This window comes from Pristiophorus japonicus, chromosome 4 (assembly GCF_044704955.1).
Source record: "Pristiophorus japonicus isolate sPriJap1 chromosome 4, sPriJap1.hap1, whole genome shotgun sequence".
Classification (NCBI taxonomy): Eukaryota; Metazoa; Chordata; class Chondrichthyes; family Pristiophoridae; genus Pristiophorus; species Pristiophorus japonicus.
In genome coordinates this window covers 250,425,669-250,450,155 of record NC_091980.1, presented here as the reverse complement: position 1 = coordinate 250,450,155, position 24,487 = coordinate 250,425,669, and the positions used below count along the sequence as shown (strand labels likewise).

Below are 24,487 nucleotides of genomic sequence, written 5' to 3'. Positions count from 1 at the left end.
ATAGGGTCCAGCGACACTGGAGGCTCCTTTAAGAAGCCCACCTTGTTCCCACGCAGGAAGAGAGGAGTCAGAGAGCTGGCATTGGAGAAGCTCTGAGGGAGAGGGTCCACTCACCCCCTCAGGGGAATAGGGGAGAGATTGTTAGAAGCTCCTCCTCTGCCGTTCTCCAGCGAGGGAGATGCCAATTAGTTCAAACCCCAACCTCTGGCACCATTTGATTCCCAGCTAAGCTCAAGACCTCCCCTTCACCCAGGGGGAAGATGCAGCCAAACTCAGCTGTATATTACAGCTCTGAATAGTGCCAGCTCCCATTGGCACCCAGTTGCTCCATTTCCACTGCAGGGTGAATTAGGCAAGCGAGAAACTGCAGCAACAAACCACACCTACATGAAGGGCAAATTGAGCCCAGGTCAGAAATGCTGCAAGCCCATTTGTGTCCCAGTCCACACAGCCAGATCCAGGACAGGAGACACAGTGGAATGATCCCACACTTGGAAGGGTTTGTTTATTCCAGTACCAAACGCTCCCACATCAGAGCATGAACAGGGACAGAAGATCACTTCTTGCTGCTCATGGGTCATGGGAATAATTCCAGCTTAAACAGCAGCTGGGGAACTTCACTTATGGACTACAGGAAATGATACCATTTATATCACCGAGCACAAGGGGCAGGGCATTTGAACACATTGTTATGGAAGACAGTATTAGTCCCTACCTGAAGCTCCAGTGCACAAGTGGTCAAAACAGGGCTGGAGCTCATCAAACTGAGTGGGAAGTAAAGAAAAAAGTGTCAACCCAATTAGGGATGGTCAATTGACCTCAAACTGGAATCGAGTCCTTGTGAAAGGGAGCCAATGGAATAACTTGGAATGAGCACCAAGCTTGCACTAATCCCTCAGGCCAGTTCCACTCACCTGGAGCTCATGAACCTGCACAGGGAAGGCTGGGCAGTTACCATAGTCACCACCAATCCCTGGATAAGCTTTTATCAGCCATTATGGCACTAGTTACCTGGATCAGTTACACCAACACAGAACTGAGAGGGTTACAGTGTAAACAGCTCCGAATTTTACATGTGTGGACAGGAGATGGACAATTAGGCACAAGGTACACTAATCACTGCTTTATTGACCATTTGATAACTAGTTGAACTGGGTTTGCTTGTGTTTCCTGTACAGGAACAAGGCCATCAAAGCAGCAGAGATCAGAGAGACAGCTGTAACAGTCAGGGCCAGCATCAGGACCACCTCAGACTCCACACCTAAAGAGCAATGAGAAACCAATGGTTACTGAAGGAAATACTGAGGGGGACATGGAAACTAGCAGTGGTCCACTCACCTCCTGGAGACCCCTCCTGCATCTGTTGCCCAACCTCAGTAAGGGACTCAGTTGCCAGGTCAGTGACATCAGTGTCCAGAATGACCAGGGGTCCAAGTGAGGCCTCACCCTCCCACTTCAACTCAGCATCACTCCCTGCAATATCAAACATTCCAGTTAGAGAGGGTAAAGGGGGACCTCCAACATCTAGAGGATCAATGTCCTACCAGCTTCAGGTACAAGGTCCCTCCTTCCTCTGGAAGGAAAGCTCAACTCCCTCGTGGCACTGCAGTCACCCAAATCACAACAGGCGCAAACGTCATTGTTCGATCCTTCCAATGGGGCCCAGCTAAACAAGACAATCAGTGTAACAATCAGGTTGGGCATCACTTCTCCACACAACACATCCCTGAGGGAGAGAGGGGGAACTTACACATTCTGCAGCTTCTGGAAAGTACAAGCTTTGCTCATGGAATCTCTCTGATCTAGTGCAGCAACCTTCAGGTGACAGGTGAGGAAAATCTGAGGGACACATTCAACACCAGCCGTTATTCAATGACTCCCTCCCAACATGAAGAACACAATGGGCAGCTTCCTCTTACCAAGGAACGGTCATCGCCAAAGAAACGGAACGCATCCAGGTCAAAGTGGAGCTTGTCCAGCTCACGCTCGTCTCTTGGTAACAGGAAGGTTGAGAAGGAGTCCTCAGCTTTGCTGTCCAGGAGGCAACTGAAGAAAGATTAAAACACAGGCCATGGAGTGAATCAAGTGAAGCCATGAGACAGGACCAGCTGTAGAAAGGAGAGAGCTCCTTACCCATTGTAGTCAATGATGCTGTAACTTGGGGTGGAGTCCTTGTCTGGGCTCAACGTTGCGACACAGCGGTCAATGTAGAGCTTCAGGGGCATGTGGTTGGTCATTGAAACAGAGGCCTCAATGTGAATGAGGTCACCCAGGTAGTAGACAGTCGTGGTGCGCTCTGTAAGCCAGTCATCTGAAGGACAAGAGATGAAGGGTTGGATACAGTGGCTGCAACTCCCAGTGGGTGACAGGAAATCACTACCCATCCACCCAGCACATACCAGCCATTAGGCGCAGAGAGAATGACAGAAGCCCTTCTCCAGACTTGGTGGAGCTGAACGGGATCCAGGTGGGCTTGATCGGGTTACTGCTCACATTGCCCCTCCTGGAAAGACAAGTGTGCCATTTTAGGACAGAGTCAGAGAACATGCATTAGATTGAGTTTTCATTCACTCAATGGTTACCTATAATAGCGGCACTCAATGGGAACGACAGCGCCATTAGTTCGCACAATGACAGATCCATGAGCCTTGGGGGTGTGGTTCAGGTGTGTGGTGTAGACCAGGAAATCTCCAGCCATCTGAAAATCAGATTCAGAAATTAACATAGTTCTTGGAAGGGAGGTTGTGCAGCCTCTGCAGTTAATGCAGGGGGAAAGAGTTCAAGCAGCAGAGCAAAATCAATTCAACAGAAAAGTGGAGTGGCTCAGTGGGTAGCACCCTCGCCTCGGAGCAAGTAGGTTGTGGGTTCATGTCCCATTGCAGAGACTAGAGCTCAAAAAGCTAGGCTGAAACCCTAGTGCAGTGCTGAGGGAGTGCTGCACTGTCTGAGGTGCCATCTTTCACATGTGACATTAAGCAGAGGCCACACCTACTCAAGTGGACAAAAGAGATCCCATAGCACTATTTCAAAGAGTAGCAGGGGAGTTCTCCCAGTGTCCTGGGCCACTATTTATCCCTCAAATGAACATCACATTCAGATGATCTGGTCATTATCACATTACTGTTAGAGAGAGCTTGCTGTGCACAAATTGGCTGCTACATTTCCCACAACAGTGACGACACTTCACAAAGTACTTCACTGGCAGTAAAGCACTATGAGATATACGGTGGTTGTGAAAGGCGCTATAGAAATGAAAGTCTTGAACAATTAAGTGTTCCAAAAGTTGCCAATAATTTGGGGCAATGAATAGACCTCCAGATTTAAGTCTCATTTAATCCAGGCTCCCAGGTATTCAAAAACAGGAAGTGTGGGAGATAAAGCTAAATATGGGAAATAACCACTAAACTGACTCCCCAGTGACCTGAATATCCACGAGACAGGATATACCACAGGAAACATTTGGACAAACCCAAGTGAATACACAAGGCCAATAGGGGTGAGATCACAAGGTTGGAGAGATTAGGGAAAACCAGTTACAGCAAAGCACAATGCACAATTCCAAAGCAAGTTTGAGGTTTAAAAGCAGGAGACAGGAGTCCCCTCATCAATGCACCCTCACCAAGAGTTGGAGTGAAGCATGGGGACTGAGCCACACACCAAGCTTAGAGCAAGAGTTGAAGAATCACATTACCTTCACTGAGCTGCCACACTCATGGAGCCCATAGTCAAAGAGGACGGTGCGGTTCAGAGAGTCGATCCCAGTTGGCCGACAACCTACTGCCCCCAGGGTCAGGTCAGCAGCTTTAACCAGGTGCCTGGTCCCAAATAAATCCACGTGTACCCTGACCAGCAGGTTGTGCGCCCCACACTGCACCATCACAGTGTGCAGTGGGAACACACTGCGCCCCTCAGACACACGGAGACGGGAACCAAAGGGAGGGACTGTCTGAGCCCCAGGGGTGGCCTTGACTCTTCTCCATGGAAACCTCTGGCCTCCAAACTGTCGCCAAATATCAGAGGGGCAAACAACCCCAACTAACAGCAGTACTGGGACCAGTGCCCTCACTACACAATCCCCCATGATCCCAAACCACTCAACTATCCCTGCAGCCCCCAACCAGTACCTTTTATACACACAAGCTGCAGTCACCTGACACCAATGATACCAGAAGCAGCAACATTGAGCCAATTAACCGGCCCCAATCTCCACAATTTCTACCCAATGACAGAACGGATGGATTTATTGCCAGGCGGACCGATGTAAATTGGACCAATAGGAGTGGCAGTGAATGGCCCGGTGTCACCTGACAGAAATCAGCACCACAACTATTTTAAGTTGAACCAATAATCAAGTTGTTATGTATTGATGCCTGGGGTCACCAGATACCAGGGGGCGCCGCTGTTGGAGGTCATCAGGCTGTACGTGCGTGTGCGCGGTCACTGGTATATAAGCGTGGGTACTGTGTCATGCGGGTACTTTGGGCATGAATAAAGTTGGGTCAGGTTTGCACCTGAGGCCGTTTACAGTAACAAGACTCTTGAGTCATTACACAAGTGCCCCCTTATTAAAGGAGCACTAAAACTGACATATTAAACAAATTAAACTTTTGACATTAAAAGGATCAAATTAAAATTTGGTTGCCGGGGGTGATGCTCCACTTCAGTCCCTCCGGCGCCCACCTCTCGCGGAAGGCCGCGAGCATACTGGTGGACACCGCGTGCTCCATTTCCAGGGACACCCTGGCTCGGATGTAACCGCAGAAGAGAGGCAGGCAGTCGAGCTGAATGACCCTCTCGACCGCCCGCTGCTTGGACTGGCTGATGGCCCCCATGGCCGTGCCCAGGAGCAGTCCTATGAGGCGGCCTTCTGACCTGCCCGCTCCCCTCCGGACTCCTCCAGGCCACAGAAATTACAGGTAGACTGGGAGCCCGTGAAACGACGTAAAAAACTTATTGCACGGGACTGCTCCATGCAAGACCCTCCAGGCCAAGTCTCCAATAAATAAGGGAAGGACTATCGCGTAGAGTGCACTCTATTGAGGACCCCCGCCTTCTGCGGATGGCAAATGGTGCGCATGGCGTGTCTGGACGGCAGACAACGATGGCAACGTGGAGAATGTGCAAGAGCAGCCAGTACAGGAGGGCCCTCCGCGCAGAACTGAAAGGCACAGGGAATCCGTGTAACATGTATGTGTAGAGTGTGTGAGTTTGCAGCCCCTTTTTCACTATTTGAAGCGACTGCTCCTCAAATTCTGGTTGCACTTCAGTCCCACACTCCTGATCTTTGGGCACCCTCTACGGAGGGGAGCGGGCAGGTCAGAAGGCCTCCTCGTAGGACTGCTCCTGGGCACGGCCAAGGGGGCCATCAGCCGGTCCAGGCAGCGGACGGTCGAGGGAGTCGTTCTGCCTCACTATCTGTCTCTCTTCCGCGGTTACATCTGAACCAGGGTATCCACTGGTACACTCGCAGCCTTCCGCGAGAGGTGGGCGCCGGAGGAACTAGAGTGCATCATCATCCCCGGCAACCAAACTTTAATTTGAACCATGTCCAAAGTGCGATTTAATTACCTTTTTAGTGCCCAACCCCCCACCACTTTTAGCCAGGGGCAGTAGTATAATTTGTGTTTGGTGCCCTCAAAAAAAAAAGCGGGCACTTGAAAAGTTTTGGGAGTGTGACCCCGTTCAGGGCGCAGTTGATTACTGACAGCTATTTTGAGTTGTATCAGTAATAAAGTGCCCCCTGATTTTATGACATTTTAGAGAGAGGTTGCTTTATTACAATGTGTAACCATAGAGACAGCCCATAATAGAGCAAGCAACACTCACTGAGCAGTGTCAGGAGCATCCAGAGTATAAAATATGACAAACCGCGGACTGGGCCCACGGATTATGCAGCAAAGTTATTTAACAATCGCTCCATCAGCCTCTCAGCTCAGACCATCCCACACCTGGGATCAGGGAGACAGTTTTGTTTCAAGTTTGGAGAAACCTCTGCTGGTCTGACCCGAGTCCATGTTTATTGTAGTAAGATTTTACTCCACAACTCAACACAGACCTGGGTTCGATTTACTAGATCCTAAAATTTGTGAAGATTTTTTTTCCTTCAGTATTTAAAGAAGGAAACCATTCCTTACAGAAGGTATTGTTGGCGTGTAGAGTAGAGAGACAGTGGGCAAACCAGAAAACAAAGTATCAAGTAGCAGGGACCTGTAGAAAGTCAACCCACCTCCAGCACCATCGCCTGTCCATGAGCTTCGAACTCCACTAACTGTTCCTGTACTGAGCTGCCCCTCAAGTTAGAACAGCCCATGTTCCACTCTAATCCCTAGTCCCTGTACATTGCAGATTATATTAAAGGCTATTCTCAGTCTGTACTAAATGTCTTTGGGCACCCATCCGAGCTTCTGCGACTGTTGGAGGCTGAGACACTGACACTAAAACCCCAATAGGGGGCAGTGACACTGGAGCCCATCTTGTTCCCAGACAGGAACATAGGAGTCAGAGAGCTGGCAGTGGAGAAGCTCAATGAGGGAGACAGTCCACTCACGCCCTCAGGGGAAGAGTAGGGGAATGATTGTTAGAAGCTCCTTCTCTGCCATTCTCCAGCGAGAGAGATGACAATTGGTTCAAACCCCAACCTCTGGCACCGTGTGATTCCCAGCTAATCTCAGGCACTCCCCTTCACCCAGAGGAAGATGCAGCCAAACTATGGGCTGTATATTAGGGCTCTGAATAGTGCCAGTTCCATTGGCACCCAGTCACTCCATTTCCACTGCAGGGTGAATCAAATAAGCTAGAAACTACAGCAACAAACCACACCTACATGGTGATGGGCAAAATGTGCCCAGGTCAGAAATGCTGCAAGCCCATTTCTGTCCCAGTCCATACAGCCAGATCCAGGACAGGAGACACAGTGGAATGATCCCACAGTTGGAAGGGTTTTGTTTACTTCACTACCAAGCTCTCCCACATTGGAGCATGAACAAAGACAGAAGATGATTTCTTGCTGTTCTCTCAGGCCACGGGAATAATTCCAGCTTAATCAACAGCTGGGGAACTTCACTTATGGAAGTACAGGAAATGGAAACATTTATATCACCGAGAGCAAGGGGCAGGGCATTTGGACACATGGTTATGGAAGAAAGACAGTAGCGGTCCCGACTTGAAGCCCCAGTGCACAAGAGTTGTCAAACCAGGGCTGGAGCTCATCAAACTGGCTGGGAAGTCAAGTAAATAATGGGTCACCCCATTAGGGATGATCAATTGATCTCAAACTGGAGTGGAGTCCTTGTGAAAGGGAGACAATGGAATAACTTGGACCAATCACCAAGCTTGCACCAATCCCTCAGGGCAGTTCCACTCACCTGGAGCTCATGGACCTGCACAGTGAAGGCTGGGCAGTTACCATAGTCACAACCCAACCCAGGATAAGCTTTTAACCAGTCATTATGGGACAAGTTACCTGGACCAGTTACAACACGGGGAACCAAGGGACAGAGTGACCAATGAACAAACAGGCACAAGGTACACAAAATCAATGCTTTATTGACCATTTTATAACCAGTTGAACTGGGTCTGCTTGTGTTTCCTGTACAGGAACAAGGCCATCAAAGCAGCAGAGATCAGAGAGACAGCTGTCACAGTCAGGGCCAGCATCAGGACCACGTCAGACGCCACACCTAAAGAGCAATGAGAAGCCAATGGTTACTGAAGGAAATACTGAGGGGGAAATGGAAACTAGCAGTGGGCCCACTCACCCCCTGGAGACCTCTCCTGCTTCCATTGCCCAATCTCATTAAGGGACTCATTGCCAGGTCAGTCACATCAGTGTCCAGAATGACCAGGGGTCCAAGTGAGGCCTCACCCTCCCACTTCAATTCAGCATCACTCCCTGCAATATCAAACATTCCAGTTAGAGAGGGTAAAGGGGGACCTCCAACATCTAGAGGATCAATGTCCTACCAGCTTCAGGTACAAGGTCCCTCCTTCCTCTGGAAGGAAAGCCCAACTCCCTCATGGCACCGCAGTCGCCCAAATCACAAGAGGCGCAAACGTCATTGTTCGATCCTTCCAATGGGGCCCAGCTAAACAAGACAATCGGTGCAACAATCAGGTTGGGCATCACGTCTCCACACAACACATCCTGAGGGAGAGAGGGGGAACTTACACATTCTGCAGCTTCTGGAAAGTACAAGCTTTGCTCATGGAATCTCTCCGATCTAGTGCAGCAACCTTCAGGTGACAGGTGAGGAAAATCTGAGGGATACATTCAACACCAGCCGTTAGTCAGTGAGTCCCTCCCAACATGGAGAACCCAATGGGCAGCTTCCTCTTACCAAGGAACGCTCATCATCAAAGAAGCGGAACGCATCCAGGTCAAAGTGGAGCTTGTCCAACTCACGCTCGTCTCTTGGCAACGAAGGTTGAGAAGGAGTCCTCAGCTTTGCTGTCCAGGTGGCAACTGAAGAAAGATTAAAACACAGGCCATGGAGTGAATCACATGAAGCCATGGAGATGGGAACAGCTGGAGAAAGCAGAGAACTCCTTACCCATTGTAGTCAATGAAGCTGTAACTCAGGGTGGAGTCCTTGTCTGGGCTCAACGTATTGACACAGCGGTCAATGTAGAGCTTCAGGGCATGTGGTTGGTCATTGAAACAGAGGCCTCAATGTGAATGAGGTCGCCCAGGTAGTAGACAGTCGAGGTGCGCTCTGTAAGCCAGTCATCTGAAGGACAAGAGGACAACGGTTGGGGACAGTGGCTGCAACTCCCAGTGAGTGACAGGAAATCACTCCCCAGCCACCCAGCACATACCAGCCATTAGGCGCAGAGAGAATGACAGAAGCCCTTCTCCAGACTTGGTGGAGCTGAACGGGATCCAGGTGGGCTTGATCGGGTTACTGCTCACATTGCCCTTCCTGGAAAGACAAGGGACAATGTCAAAGAACATGCGTTTGATCGAGTTTTCATTCACTCAATGGTTACCTATAATAACGGCACTCAATGGGAACGACAGCTCCATTGGATCATACAATGACAGATCCAAGAGCCTTGGGGGTGTGGTTCAGGTGGGTGGTGTAGACAAGGACATTTCCAGCTATCTGAAATACATCAGGTTAAGAAATGGAATTCAGTTTTATGCAATGAAGTTCTGGTCTGAAATGGAGAACTTTCTATTCTGGAGTTAAAAATGAGGGGTGATCTCAATAAATAAGTTTAGTACAGGGTCGATGCTGAGAGTTTGTTTTTCCTGGCTGTGTGTCTAGAACTTGCAATCACAGTCTCAGGAGATGGGGTCAGCCATTTAATACTAAGAAGAGGAATGATTTCTTTATTGAGGGTTGTGAAGCTTTGAAATTCTCCACCCAAGAGGGATGTGGATGCTTATAGAGTAAATTCCAGAGGGGGCTCGATAAATTCTTCAGCACTTTGGGATATGGAAGGGAAGTGGACCATGGATCATATGGAATGGCAGAGCAGGTTCGAGGGGCTGTATGGGCTGCTCCTGCTCCTATGATGTTCTCATGTAGTCAGAAGTTGTGCAGCCTCTGCAGTTAATGCAGGGAGATTGTAAGTACAAGATCGAAACCCATTCAATGGCAAACCGACTCAAAGAATGGCTTCAATGGATAGTTAATGCCACAAGTTACCATTCATTTGGAGCACTGAATAGACTAGCTATAAGCCTCATTTAATTCACTCACATTCGAATTACAGGGAAAGTGTGCAGTTCCTCTATAGTGCATTGCATCTCAATTCTTATTCCAAGTATTCATCAACCAGATTAGATCAAACTGAATCCCTGTTAACCCGATCAAGAAGGGCAACAGAGCTGAATATCCACAAGGTATAAAAAAGGAAAAGTTTGGACAAACCCAAATGAAGGCTCAAGGACAATAGCGGTGAGATCACCAGGATGGAGAGACAAGGGAAGACCAGTTAAAGCAAAGCACAATACAGAATTCCAGAGCAAATTTGAGGTTTAAAAGCAGGAGACAGGAGTCCCCTCATCCATGCCCTCTCACCAAGAGTTGGAGTGAAGAGTGGGGACTGATCCACACACCAAGCTTAGAGCAAGAGTTGAGGAATCACATTACCTTCACTGAGCTGCCACACTCATGGAGCCCATAGTCAAAGAGGACGGTGCGATTCGGAGAGTCGATCCCGGTTGGTCGACAACCTACTGTCCCCAGGATCAGGTCAGCAGCTTTAATCAGGTGCCTGGTTCCAAATAAATCCATGTGTACCCTGACCAGCAGGTTGTGCTCCCCACACTGCACCATCACAGTGTGCAGTGGGGACACACTGCACCCCTCAGACACACGGAGACGGGAACCAAAGGGAGACCCAGGAGGAGGGACTCTCTGAGGCCCAGGGGTGGCCTTTATTCTTCTCCATGGAAACCTCTGGCCTCCAAACTGTCACCAAATATCAGTAGCACTGAGACCAGTGCCCTCCCTACACAATCCCCCATGATCCCAAAACACTCAACTAACCCTGCAGCACCTTTTATTTTTTTTTGTGTTTTTTTTAATGTTTTTTTTCCGGGCATTGAAACCATATATTTTACAAGTGCCCCCTATAAAAGGGGAGGGGGACACTAAGAACCCGGCAATGAAAACAAATTAAACTTTAAAACAAATAAAATCAAATTAAAATTTGGTTGCCGAGGGTGATGATGCACTCCAGTCCCTCCGGTGCCTACCTCTCGCGGAAGGCCGCGAGCGTACCGGTGGACACCGCATGCTCCATCTCTAAGGACACCCTGGCCCGGATGTAGGCGTGGAAGAGAGGCAGGCAATCAGGCTGAATGACCCCCTCGACTCCCGCTGCCTGGACCGGCTGATGGCACCCTTGGCCGTGCCCAGGAGCAGTCCTACGAGGAGGCCCTCGGACCTATCCGCTCCACTCCGCACAGGGTGCCCAAAGATCAGGAGTGTGGGACTGAAGTGCAGCCATAAATTGAGGAGCAGCCCCTTTAAATAATGGGACAGGTGCTGCAACCTCGCACATTCAGTAAAAACATGGAACACAGACTCTTCCAGACCGCAGAAATTGCAGGCGGCCTGGGAGCCCGTGAACCGGCTTAAAAATGTATTGCACGGGACTGCTCCGTGCACCACCCTCCAGGCCAAGTCCCCGATAAATAGTGGGAGGACTCCCGCATAGAGTGCACTCCATCAGGGACCCCCGCCTCCTCCGGACGGCAAGATGGTACGCCATGGCGTGTCCGGATGGCAGACGAGGATGGCAAGGTTGAGAGTGTGCAGGAGCAGCCCGTACAGGAAATCCCTCCGCGCAGAACTGAAAGGCACGGAGGGGATTTCCCCGAGGCGGCTCAAGTTGTGAGGCGCCGGCTCCCGAGGGAGGTTTCGGGGTTTGGCGCCGATCAGGAATTCCGTCCGGACGGTGGTCAGTTCGGATGGGATCTCCCCACATGCTTGAGCCTCCTTGACACACCAAACGGAGTCAGGGCCCAGTGCTGTTTTTAGCGACTCGATGGCATCAGCCGCGCGGCGGCGTCGGCCAAATTTAGGCGCCGTGCCACTACGTCTGGCGCCATTCAGCCGCTCCTCCGCCATCGAGCAGGTCTCTGACCCTGGTCACCTCGCCAGCCACAGCCCTCTCGTCCGCCTGCCACCTAAAACCTCGGTCATGGACGTAAAGATTCCTGAGCAGTGGCTCCTGCAGAACAGCCGCCACTCCAGCCGGTGGAGAGCTGCGCTTGGTGGAGACTTTGTTCCAGACCCTGGTGAGTTCCTTGTAAAAGACAGGCCGCTCCTGGACGGCGGTCCTGACGCCCCCCAAGCTCACAAACAGGAGCTGCGTGTCGTAGATGAGGCTGTGCTGCTGGCGGAAGAAATACGTCACCAGCGCATGCCACCAAGGAGGGTATCTCTGCAGGGTCTGAAGATGGAAAGTCGCGAGCTGGGTGCTGACGCACACCAACGACTGACCGCCCTCCCTAAGCGGGAGTCTCAAGACTGCGGCAGAGACCCAGTGCTTCCTGTTGTTCCAGAAGAAGTCCACCAGCTTCTTCTGTATCTTGGCGACAAACGCAGGGGGAGGGGTCAAATGACCAGCCGGTACCACAGCATGGTGGCCACCAGCTGGTTTATGACTAGCGCTCGACCTCTGTAGGACAGCACTCGGAGCAGTCCTGTCCAGCGCCCTAGGCGAGCGGCGACCTTGGCCTCCAGCTCTTGCCAGTTCGCCGGCCAGGCTTCCTTGTCGGGGCTAAGGTAGACTCTCAGATAGAGGAGATGGGTCGTGCTCCAGGCAAAAGGCCTGAGCTCCTCCGGCAGGGAGTCCACCCGCCACTGACCCACCAGGAGTCCGGAACATTTCTCCCCATTGACCTGCGGAGGATGCGGCCGAGTAAATCGCCTAGCATTCACGCATCCTCCGCAGGTCAACGGGATCCTCGACCGTGAGGAGCACGTCATCGGCGTAAGCCGAGAGGACGACCTCCACGCCCGGCCCTTGCAGAGCCAGTCCCGTCAACCTCGTCCGCAGGAGGCGCAGGAAAGGCTCCACGCAAATGGCATAAACCTGGCCGAACATGGGGCATCCCTGGCGCACCCCTCTTCCAAAGCGAAGGGGCGCCATCAAAGACCCGTTAACCTTAATCAGACACTCCGCGGCGGCGTACAAAAGTCGGATCCGGGCGACGAAGTGCATCCCGATCCCGAAAGCGCGCAGAGTTCCCAACAGATAGTCGTGATGCACCCTGTCGAATGCCTTCTCTTGGTCGAGAGATAGGAAGGCGACCGACAGACCAGCCTCCTGGGAATGATGGATGAGGTCCCGGACCAGATGGATGTTATCGTGGATTGTCCGGCCCAGAACCATGTAGGACTGGTCGGGGTGGATCATGTGGTCCAGCAGGGCGCTAATGACTCCATGAGGCAGTGCTGTACTTGAACTGTAGCGACCTTAGTCCTTTATTGGTAACTCAAGAATGAGGATCACACCTGGTGGCCTGCCTTTTATACTCGGCCAGGCACAACTGTACAGGTAACCTACAAGTCTCCCACTGTAGTGCCCTCTGGTGGTACATCATATGTAATAGTACCAGCAATAAACATGTAGGATACATGACGGGTCTGGCCTGAGATACTGCTGCACCTCGGTGATGGGTCCAAGCTATTCCATTGGCTCCCTTTGTTCTGTGACGACTATTTCCCACACCGGCTTCAAATTAAGTCAGTTGATTTGAAACAACAGCTCCAGCCCTGGGTTGAAGAATCTTGTACAGGGCTCTGGGCTTCAGGTAGGGACCTGTGACCACTGCACTTCTCTGTTCTCTAACCAAGTGTGTGCAAAGGCCGTGCCCCCTAACACTGGGAGGGATAATATAAACAGTCACATTTGCTGCCCTATTAAATTGAGTTGTAGTGAAGTTCTCCACATGCTGTTTAGTCTGGAATCAAACTTCTTCCCATAACATGGTGGATTTGAGGGCATTCTCCATAACCCTCAAATGACTCCAGGTTATTGCATTTCTGCCTCCAAGTTTGATCTAAACTATAAGTAGGAGACAGTGTGGTGCGACCGTTAATGCCTATTAGACTGATTGATGGGCAGTGGGAGCAAAGCAGATTTTCCTGTAAGATGCAAATAGGCACGTTAGAAGCTGGAGGTTGACCCTGAGTCCATACCTGAAACGTTCAGCTCTCTCGTCAGATACTCATCGACCTATTGTCTACTCTCAGGATTTACTCCACTGATTTCTGGGTTCAGTCTTTCCCTCTGCCTTCCTGAGGGGCTCACAGGGAGAGACAATACATGGGTCACAGCCTGCCCAGGGTGGTTCCAGTCAGGCACTGTGGGTACTGAGGGCCTGAACACACTTCAGATACAGCACCAAATGCAGAGAATTAAAATAAACTTGTACAATAATCGCTCGAGTTTTTTTTCTTGGTTTTTTATTGAACGGATGATGGAATGTCCTGGCTACCAACGGGTCTATCACATAACAACTGGTCTGTGTACAGCGTGCACACAAAGCACGTCCCTCCATTGGGAGAAATCTAAAGACTACATTGCCCAGACTGCTAACAGTAGGTGGCAAGAACCCTCCCCCATCCCGTGCCCGGAATATGCTGAGGTGACCCTCCATCATTCTGCCCATCTATTCCCTGTCGCTACGATTCTCCATCATGCTGTGGCTTAGTGGGTCGCACCCTGACCTCTGAACTCACTGGTTGTGGGGTCAAGTCCCACCTCAGAGATTTGAAGGACAAAATTCTAGGCTGACCCTCCCAGTGGAGGGAGTGCCACATGTTGCAAATATTAAACCACGGCCCATCTGCTCTCAGTTGGATATAAAAGATGCCCTGGCACTATATCATCTTCCCAGTGTCCGGGCCAATATTTATCCCTCAATCAACAGCACTAAAAATGATTATCTGGCTATTATTGCATTGCATTATTGTGGTGAATGTGTGAATGGAGTTCCATTGCAGGAAGTAAGCCTGTTGTATCAGTAAATTCAAGAGCCAGTTTGGTAAGTATGTGGGGAAATATTCGTCAGAAGGATATGAGAGGTATTTATTGGCTATAATCTTTCCTAGAAATTGAGATTGGCCAGATGGACCATTATAGTCTTTCTGGGTCTTTGTTGGCCCTCTACATACTTAAAGAGAAGGGGTAAGCCATATAGGACCGAGATGCGGAGAAACTTTTTCACCCAGAGAGTTGTGAACCTGTGGAATTCTCTGCCACAGAAAGTTATTGAGTCCAGTTGGTTGGACATATTCAAAAGGGAGTTAGATGTGGCCCTTATGGCTAAAGAGATCAGGGGGTATGGAGAGAAGGCAGGGATGGGGTGCTGAGATTGCATTATCAGCCATGATCATATTGAATGGTGGTGCAGGCTTGAAAGGCCTGTTCCTGCACCTATTTTCTATGTTTCTATGTTTCTAAATGGAGAAAGATTGTAAAGTGCTGCAGTACAGCGGGACCTGGGGGTATTGTGCATGAAATGGCAGTAATCATGGGGGATTTTAACCTACATATCGATTGGTCAAATCAAATCGCACGGGGTAGCCTGGAGGAGGAATTCATAGAATGCATAGGGTATTGTTTCTTAGAACAGTATGTTACAGAACCTACAAGGGAGCAAGCTATCTTTGATCTGGTCCTGTGTAATGAGACAGGAACAATAAACGATCTCCCAGTAAAAGATCCTCTCGGAATGAGTGATCACAGCATGGTTGAATTTGTAATACAGATTGAGGGTGAGGAAGTAGTGTCTCAAACGAGCATACAATGCTTAAACAAAGGGGACTATATTGGGATGAGTGCAGTGTTAGCTAAAGTAGACTGGGAACACAGACTAACGGTGGCACAATTGAGGAACAGTGGAGGACTTTTAAGGAGCTCTTTCATAGTGCTCAACAAAAATATATTCCAGTGAAAAAGAAGGGCGGTAAGAGAAGGGATAACCAGCCGTGGATAACTAAGGAAATAAAGGAGAGTATCAAATTAAAAACCAATGCGTATAAGGTGGCCAAGGTTAGTGGGAAACTAGAAGATTGGGAAAATTTTAAACGACAGCAAAGAATGACTAAGAAAGCAATAAAGAAAGGAAAGATAGATTACGAAAGTAAACTTGCGCAAAACATAAAAACAGATAGTAAAAGCTTTTACTGATAAATAAAACGGAAAAGAGTGACTAAAGTAAATGTTGGTCCTTTAGAAGATGATAAGTGGGATTTAGTAATGGGAAATGTGGAAATGGCTGAGATCTTAAACAATTATTTTGCTTCGGTCTTCAGAGTGGAAGACACATAAATCATGCCAAAAATTGCTGGTCACGGGAATGTGGGAAGGGAAGACCTTGAGACAATCACTATCACTGGTGAGGTAGTGCTGGGCAGGCTAATGGGACTCAAGGTAAACAAGTCCCATGGTCCTGATGAAATGCATCCCAGGGTATTAAAAGAGATGGCGGAAGTTATAGCAGATGCATTCGTTATAATCTACCAAAATTCTCTGGACTCTGGGGAGATACCAGTGGATTGGAAAGCAGCTAATGCAACGCCTCTGTTTAAAAAAGGGGGAAGACAAAAGGCAGGTAACTATAGGCCGGTTAGTTTAACATCTGTAGTGGGGAAAATGCTTGAAGCTATCATTGAGGAAGAAATAGCGGGACATCTAGATAGGAATAGTGCAATCAAGCAGACGCAACATGGATTCATGAAGAGGAAATCATGTTTAACTAATTTACTGGAATTATTTGAGGATATAACGAGCATGGTGGATAGAGGTGTACCGATGGATGTGGTGTATTTAGATTTCCAAAAGGCATTCGATAAGGTGCCACACACAAGGTTACTGCAGAAGGTAAAGGTACGCGGAGTCAGAGGAAATGTATTAGCATGGATGGAGAATTGGCTGGCTAACAGAAAGCAGAGAGTTGGGATAAATGCGTCCTTTTCAGGTTGGAAATCGGTGGTTAGTGGTGTGCCACAGGGATTGGTGCTGGGACCACAACTGTTTACAATATACATAGATGACCTGGAAGAGGGGACAGAGTGTAGTGTAACAAAATTTTCAGATGACACAAAGATTAGTGGGAAAGCAGGTTGTGTAGAGGACAGAGAGAGGCTGCAAAGAGATTTAGATAGGTTAAGCGAATGGGCTAAGGTTTGGCAGATGGAATACAATGTCGGAAAATGTGAGGTCATCCAACTTGGAAAAAAAAACAGTAAAAGGGAATATTATTTGAATGGGGAGAAATTACAACATGCTGCGGTGCAGAGGGACCTAGGGGTCCTTGTGCATGAATCCCAAAAAGTTAGTTTGCAAGTGCAGCAGGTAATCAGGAAGGCGAATGGAATGTTGGCCTTCATTGCAAGAGGGATGGAGTACAAAAGCAGGAAGGTCCTGCTGCAACCGCACAGGGTATTGGTGAGGCTGCACCTGGAGTACTGCGTGCAGTTTTGATCACCTTATTTAAGGAAGGATATACTAGCTTTGGAGGGGATACAGAGACGATTCACTTGGCTGATTCCGGATGAGGTGGTTACCTTATGATGATAGATTGAGTAGACTGGGTCTTTACTCGTTGGAGTTCAGAAGGATGAGGGGTGATCTTATAGAAACATTTAAAATAATGAAAGGGATAGACAAGATAGAGGCAGAGAGGTTGTTTCCACTGGTCGGAGAGACTAGAACTAAGGGGCACAGCCTCAAAATACGGGGGAGCCAATTTGAAACCGAGTTGAGAAGGAATTTCTTCTCCCAGAGGGTTGTGAATCTGTGGAATTCTCTGCCCAAGGAAGCAGTTGAGGCTAGCTCATTGAATATATTCAAATCACAGATAGATAGATTTTTAACCAATAAGGGAATTAAGTGTTACGGGGAGCGGGCGGGTAAGTGGAGCTGAGTCCACGGCCAGATCAGCCATGATCTTTTTGAATGACGGAACAGGCTCGAGGGGCTAGATGGCCTACTCCTGTTGCTAATTCTTATGTTCTTATGTTCTTATGAAACACAAAAGGATAGTATGCAGGAACGGCAAGTGATCAGGAAGGCCCATGGTATCTTGGCCTTTATTGCAAAGGGGTTGGAGTATAAAAGCAGGGAAGTCTTGCTATAGCTACATAAGGTATTGTTGAGGCCACACCTGGAATACTGTGTGCAGTTTTGGTTTCCATATTTACGAAAGGATATACTTGCTTTGGAGCAGTTCAGAGAAGGTTCACTAGGTTGATCCCGGGGGTGTGGGGGTTGACTTATGAGGAAAGGTTGAGTAGGTTGGGCCTCTAAATCATTGGAATTCAGAAGAATGAGAGGTGATCTTATTGAAATGTATAAGAGATAAGGAAAGGCTTGACAAGGTGAATGCAGGGAGGATGTTTCCACTGATGGGGGAGACTAGAACTAGAGGGCATGATCGTGGAATAAGGGGCCACCCATTTAAAGGGTCGTAAATCTGTGGAATTCGCTGCCTCAGAGAGCTGTGGAAGCTGGGACATTGAATAAATTTAAGTCAGAAATAGACAGTTTTTTAAATGAAAAGGGATTATGGGAGTGGGAGGGGAAGTGGAGCTGAGTCCATGATCAGATCAGCGATGATATTGAATGGCGGGGCAGACTACTCCTGCTCCTGTATGGCCTACTCCTGCTCCTATTTCTTATGTTCTTATGTTCTTATGTTGTCGCTTACAACGATGTCAGACAGACCACACGTCGCAAACATGACACGAAGGCTCTCAATGGTAGCTGTGGATGTGCTGGATGACATGATTGTACACTCTATCCACTTGGAATAAGCATCCGCCACAACTAAGAACACCTTTCCCAGGAAGGGACCTGCAAAGTCGATGTGGATCCTGGACTATGTTTTAGATGGCCACGACCACAGACTCAGTGGCGATTCCGCTGGTGCTTTACTCAGCTGCATGCAAGTGTTGCACTGATGCACACATGATTCCAGATCAGAGTCAATTCCAGGCCACCATACATGAGACCTGGCAATGGCTTTCATCATGACAATACCGGGATGCGTGCTATGTAGATCATGCACAAATTTATCTCTGCCATTCTTAGGCATAACAACACGATTATCCCTGAGTATACAATCTGATTGAATGGATAGTTCGTCTTTGCGACGGATGTAAGGTTTGGTCTCCTCACACATTCGCTTGGGTATGGCAGACCAATCACCACTAAGGATACAACTTTCACAACCGATAATATCAGGTCCTGGCTGATCCAGGTCTTAACTCGTTGGGCCATGACAGGGGTTCCTTCACTTTCAAAAGCGTCCATGACAAACAGTAGGTCTGCTGGTTTAGGCATTTCCACCTCCGGTGTGGGCAACGACAGACGGCTCAAGGCATCGGCACAATTCTCAGTGCCAGGTCTATGGTGAATGACATAATCATAAGCGGATAATGTCAGCGCCCACCTCTGGATGCGGGACGATGCATTGGTATTGATACTTTTGTTTTCCGCAAACAATGAAATGAATGGCTTGTGATCTGTTTCCAGTTCAAATCAAAGACCAGACAGGTACTAATGCATCTTTTTAACCCCATACACAGAGGCGAAAGCTTCTTTCTCTACCATGCGGTAGGCTCTTTCCACCTTTGACAAAACTTTTGAAGCATATGCAACAGGTTGCAATTTGCCCGACTCATTAGCTTGTTGGAGCACGCAACCAACTCCATATGACGAAGCATCACAGGCCAATACTAGATGCTTACACGGATCATAATGTACCAGTAGCTTGTTAGAGCAAAGCAGATTAGTAGCTTTCTCAAGAGCTCTATCTTGAGACGCACCCCAAACCCAGCCTTTTCTTAGCAGCGCATGCAGTGACTCTAATAAAGTGCTCAATCTAAGTAAGAAATTACTGAAGTAGTTGAGTATACCAAGGAATGAACGCAGCTCTGTCACATTCTGAGGCTTGGGTGCATTTTTGATGGCCTTGGTTTTCGAGTCCGTAGGCCTGATACCATCAGCAGCAATTTTCCTCCCAAGGAATTCGACTTCCGGTGCCATGAAGAAGCACTTCGGGCGTTTCAGTCTGAGTCCCACTTTGTCCAGACGATGTAGAACCTCTTCCAGGTTATTCAGATGTTCGACGGAGTCACGACCTGTGACCAGTATGTCACCTTGGAACATGACGGTTCTGGGGACGGACTTCAGTATACTCTCCATGTTCCTCTGAAATATGGCTGCAGCCGAATGAATTCCAAAAGGGCATCAGTTGTAGAGCAACAGTCTTTCATGAGTGTTGATGCATGTAAGTTTCTTCGACGTGTCGACCAGCTCGTGTGTCATGTAGGCTGACGTCAGATCTAGTTTTGTGAACAACTTCCCCCCGGCTAGCGTTGCAAACAGGTCATCAGCCTTCGGTAATGGCTATTGCAGATGGCACTAAGCTGGGTGGTGATGTGAGCAGTGAGGAGGATGCTAAGAGGCTGCAGGTTGACTTGGACAGGTTAGGTGAGTGGGCAAATGCATGGCAGATGCAGTATAATGTGGATAGATGTGAGGTTATCCACTTTGGTGGCAAAAACATGAAGGCAGAATATTATCTGAATGGCGGCAGATTAGGAAAAGGGGAGGTACAACGAGGCCTGGGTGTCATGGTACATCAGTCATTGAAAGTTGACATGCAGGTACAGAGGCGGTGAAGAAGGCAAATGGCATGTTGGCCTTCATAGTAAGGGGATTTGAGTATCGGAGCAGGACCTTTGTGAGGCATCACCTGGAATATTGTGTTCAGTTTTGGTCTCCTAATCTGAGGAAGGACATTCTTGCTTTAGAGGGAGTGCAGCGAAGGTTTACCAGACTTATTCCCGGGATGGTAGGACAGACATATGAGAAGAGACTGGATCGACTGGGCCTGTATTCACGGGAGTTTAGAAGAATGAGATGGGATCTCATAGAAATATATAAAGTTCTGATGGAACTGGACAGGTTAAATGCAGGAAGAATGTTCCCGATGTTGGGGAAGTCCAGAACCAGGAGTTACAGTCTAAGGATAAGGGGTAAGCCATTTAGGACCGAGATGAGGAGAAACTTCTTCACTCAGAGAGTTGTTAGCCTCTGGAATTCTCTACCTCAGAGAGTTGTTGATGCCAGTTAGTTAGATATATTCAAGAGGGAGTTAGATATGTGGGAGTTTGCTGTGCGCAACATGGCTGCCGCGTTTCCTACATTAGTGACGACACTACAAAAAATGCTTCATTGGCTGCAGAGAGCTTTGGGACATCCTGAGGTCATGAAAAGTGCTATACAAATGCAAGTCTTTCTTTTACGAGGTCTCTTAGTGGTGATATGTCCTTACTATACAGTACAAATGCACACGAGGCCCATACTAGAGAGAAGGTCACTCTGTGACCAGTAATCTTTATTAGCCAGCACTGAAGTGGAGAAGATGGGTGGAGCTTCCCCTTTTATACCTGAAAGTCCAGGTTAGGAGCGTCTCCCACAAGTTCACCACCTAGTGGTCAGTGTTCTCACAGTGTACAACTTAGGTCAGTTTATACATGGATTACAATGACATTTGAATACATGATCTCACCTCCCCCCCCAAAGTCTTATAGGGATCACAGGTTGAGTCTCTCTGGTGGTTTACGCTGCCTTGTAGAGCGCCTGATTGGGGCTCCGGTTGTTGGGCGCTGGCCTGAGTGTCTGCTGTTTGAGGTGCCTCAGGCCTGTCCGGACTGCCCACAGTGACTGGGCTCTCCTCCACTTGGTTCCGGTGTTCGGTCACCTGTGGTGGAGTGAGCTCTACATCGTGTTCTTCCCCTGCTTCTTCCATGGGGTTGCTGAACCTTCTTTTTCTTTGATCCACGTATTTGCGGCAGATTTGTCCATTGGCAAGTTTAACTACCAGAATCCTATTCCCCTCTTTGGCAATCACAGTGCCTGCGAGCCATTTGGGCCCTGCAGCGTAGTTGAGGACAAAGACAGGGTCATTGACATCAATACATCGTGCCCTCGCATTCCCGTCATGGTAGTCACATTGTGACCGGCGCCTGCTCTTAACAATTTCATTCATGGTGGGGTGGAAAAGGGATAACCTGGTTTTGAGCATCCTTTTCATTAGCAGCTCTGCAGGTGGAACCCCTGTGAGCAAGTGTGGTCAGGATCTATTGGCCAACAGTAGGCGTGATGAGCAGCTTTGTAGGGAACCCCCTTGGATTCTGAGCATCCCCTGTTTGATTATCTGTACTGCTCGTTCCACCTGGCCGTTTGAGGCCGGCTTGAACAGTGCCATTCTGACATGGTTAATGCCATTTCCTGCCATGAAGTCCTGGAATTCAATGCATGAAAAGCACGGGCCATTGTCACTGACCAAGACGTCCGGTAGACCATGGGCGGCGAACATTGCCCGTAGAATTTCTACCATGGCAGAGGATGTGCTTGAATTGAGAATGTTACAATCAATCCATTTGGAATAGGCGTCTACTACAACCAAAAACATTTTTCCCATGAAAGGACCTGCGTAGTCCACATGGATGCGTGACCATGGCTTGGCGGGCCAGGACCAGGAGATAAGGGGGGCTTCCCTGGGTGCGTTGCCCAGCTGAGCACACGTGTTGCACATGCGAACACAAAGTTCCAGGTCTGCATCTATCTCTGGCCACCAAACGCGTGATCTGGCAATTGCTTTCATCATGATAATGCCCGGGTGATCATTGTGGAGTTCTCGGATGAACGCCTCTCTGCCCATCTGGGGCATGACTACTCGGTTTCCCCACAGTAGGCAATCGGCCTGAATCGAGAGTTCATCCTTGCGCCTATGAAATGGTTTAAACTCCACAGGGCATGCCCCGTACATGGCTGCCCTTTCCCCATTCAGGACACATCTCTTAACTAAAGACAGTCGCGGGTCTTTATTTGTCCAGACTTTAATCTGACGGGCTGTCACAGGTGAGCCTTCGCTTTTGAAAGCTTCAGAAGCCATGACTATCTCAGCATCATGCTCAGCTGCCCCCTCAGTGGTGGCTAGTGGGAGCCTGCTAAGTGCATCGGCACAGTTTTCAGTGCCCGGTCTGTGCTGAATTGTGTCGTCATTGGCGGCTAACGTGAGTACCCACCTCTATGCGTGGCATTTATGGCCTTGTTGTCGGCCAAAAGGGATGTTAGGGGTTTGTGATCTGTCTCCAACTCAAATTTCCTGCCAAACAGGTACTGGTGCATTTTTTTTTTACTGCATATACACACGCTACCGCTTCCTTTTCTATCATCCCGACACTCCTTCCTGCCTGGGACAGACTTCTGGAGGCATAAGCTATCGGCTGTAACTGACCACTGGCAGTCACATGCTGCAACACACACCCGACCCCATAGGACGACGGATCACACGTTAAAACTAGTTTCTTACATGGGTCATATGACGTTAACAGTTTGTTGGAGCATAATCAATTGCGTGCTGGATCAAAAGCCCTTTCATGGCTGTTCCCCCGGATCCAAATCGCGACCTTTGCGTAGGAGCACATGTAGCGACTCTAACAGCGTGCTCAATTTGGGAAGAAAGTTACCAAAATAGTTCAGGCGCCCCAGGAACGAACACAGCTCCGTCGTGTTACGGGGTCTGGGTGCTCTCTGGATCGCTTCCGTTTTGGATGCAGTAGGTCTGATCCCCTGTGCTGCAAACCTCCTCCCCAGGAATTCTACCTCTGGAGCTAAGAAGACGAACTTCGCCTTTTTCAGTCGCAACCCTACCCGGTCCAATCTGCGTAGCACTTCCTCCAGGTTGTGGAGGTGTTCTTCAGTATCGCAACCCGTGATGAGGATGTCGTCCTGAAAAACCACCGTCCTTGGAATTGACTTGAGGAGGCTTCCCATATTTCGTTGAAATATCGCGGCGGCCAAACGAATCCCGAACGGACATCTGTTGTACTCAAACAACCCCTTGTGTGTCGTGATGGTGGTCAGCTTCTTTGACTCACTCAACAGCTCCTGGGTCATGTAAGCTGAGGTCAGGTCCAATATTAAAAATCGTTTGCCACCGGATAGCTTCGCAAAGAGGTCCTCCGCTCTCGGTAGCGGGTACTGGTCTTGGAGTGACACCCGATTGATGGTGGCCTTGTAGTCGCCACATATCCTGACCGACCCATCTGCCTTGAGCATCGGCACGATCGGGCTCGCCCAGTCACTGAATTCGACTGGAGAGAAGATGCCTTCCCTCAGCAGGAGGTCCAATTCGCATTCTATCTTTTCCCGTATCACGTACGGCACCACTCTGGCCTTGTGGTGCACTGGCCTGGCGTCCGGGTTTATGTGAATCACTACCTTGGTCCCCATGAAAGTGCCGATGCCAGGTTGAAATAATGAGTCAAATTTGTCCAGGACCTGTGAGCATGATAATCGCTCCACAGAAGAAATTGCATTGGCATCACCCCATTTCCAGTTCATGACAGCAAGCCAAATCCTCCCCAGTAGTGCGGGACAGTCCCCCAGGACAATCCAGAGTAGCAACCTGTTCTCCGAATCTTTGTGAGTCACAACTACCATGGAGCTGCCTAGTACCGGAATGATTTCCTTTGTATATGGCCGTAGCTGTGCGTCAATTAGCAATAATTGTGGCTCCCGGCCTTGGACACCCACAACCTTTCGAACTGTTTGATACTCATCAGGGACTGGCTGGCCCCCATGTCTAGCTCCATTAATACTGGGATGCCGTTGAGGAGCACTTCCATCATTATCGGTGGTGTCCTGGTATATGAACTGTATATGTGCTCCACATGAACTTACTGAACTTCAGCTTCCAGCGATTTCCACCTTTGGGTTCGACGACATGATGGGGCATGTCCGATTGCCCTTGTCTGCCTAGAGAACTGTGTGCCATGTTAACAATGTTGACTCCCTGGTCGCTTGCCGCAATTGAGCCAAGATTTTTGCCATAAATCATTCTGGTCTCTTTCTCCCCTGAGATAATTGTCAGGGCTATCAGAGCCGTCGCTTCCAAGGTCAGGTCTTTGGTCTCAATCAGTTTTCTGAGAACCCCAGC

General features: G+C 49.0%; 1 protein-coding gene across 1 annotated transcript; it reads right to left on the bottom strand.

The window, feature by feature from the left end:
* Positions 1 to 283: 283 nt before the first annotated feature.
* LOC139262768 (zona pellucida sperm-binding protein 3-like) lies at positions 284 to 8,553 on the bottom strand. Its single transcript, XM_070877919.1, has 11 exons — positions 8,550 to 8,553; positions 8,337 to 8,461; positions 3,692 to 3,868; positions 2,583 to 2,698; positions 2,400 to 2,503; positions 2,134 to 2,311; positions 1,920 to 2,046; positions 1,751 to 1,839; positions 1,545 to 1,666; positions 1,339 to 1,473; positions 284 to 336 (listed from the first exon to the last, which is right to left on the bottom strand). The coding sequence occupies exons 1-11, from the start codon at positions 8,551 to 8,553 to the stop codon at positions 284 to 286; spliced, it is 1,230 nt and encodes a 409-aa protein (XP_070734020.1).
* Positions 8,554 to 24,487: the final 15,934 nt, after the last annotated feature.

Excerpts from the sequence above, each read along its gene's own strand:
- LOC139262768 (XM_070877919.1), bottom strand. Across the intron at positions 3,869-8,336 it reads TTGATGATGAGCGTTCCTTG|TGTGGGGCGCACAACCTGCT; the intron begins GTAAGAGGAAGC and ends GTGATGGTGCAG. Across the intron at positions 2,504-2,582 it reads ATTGAGTGCCGCTATTATAG|GAGGGGCAATGTGAGCAGTA; the intron begins GTAACCATTGAG and ends TTGTCTTTCCAG.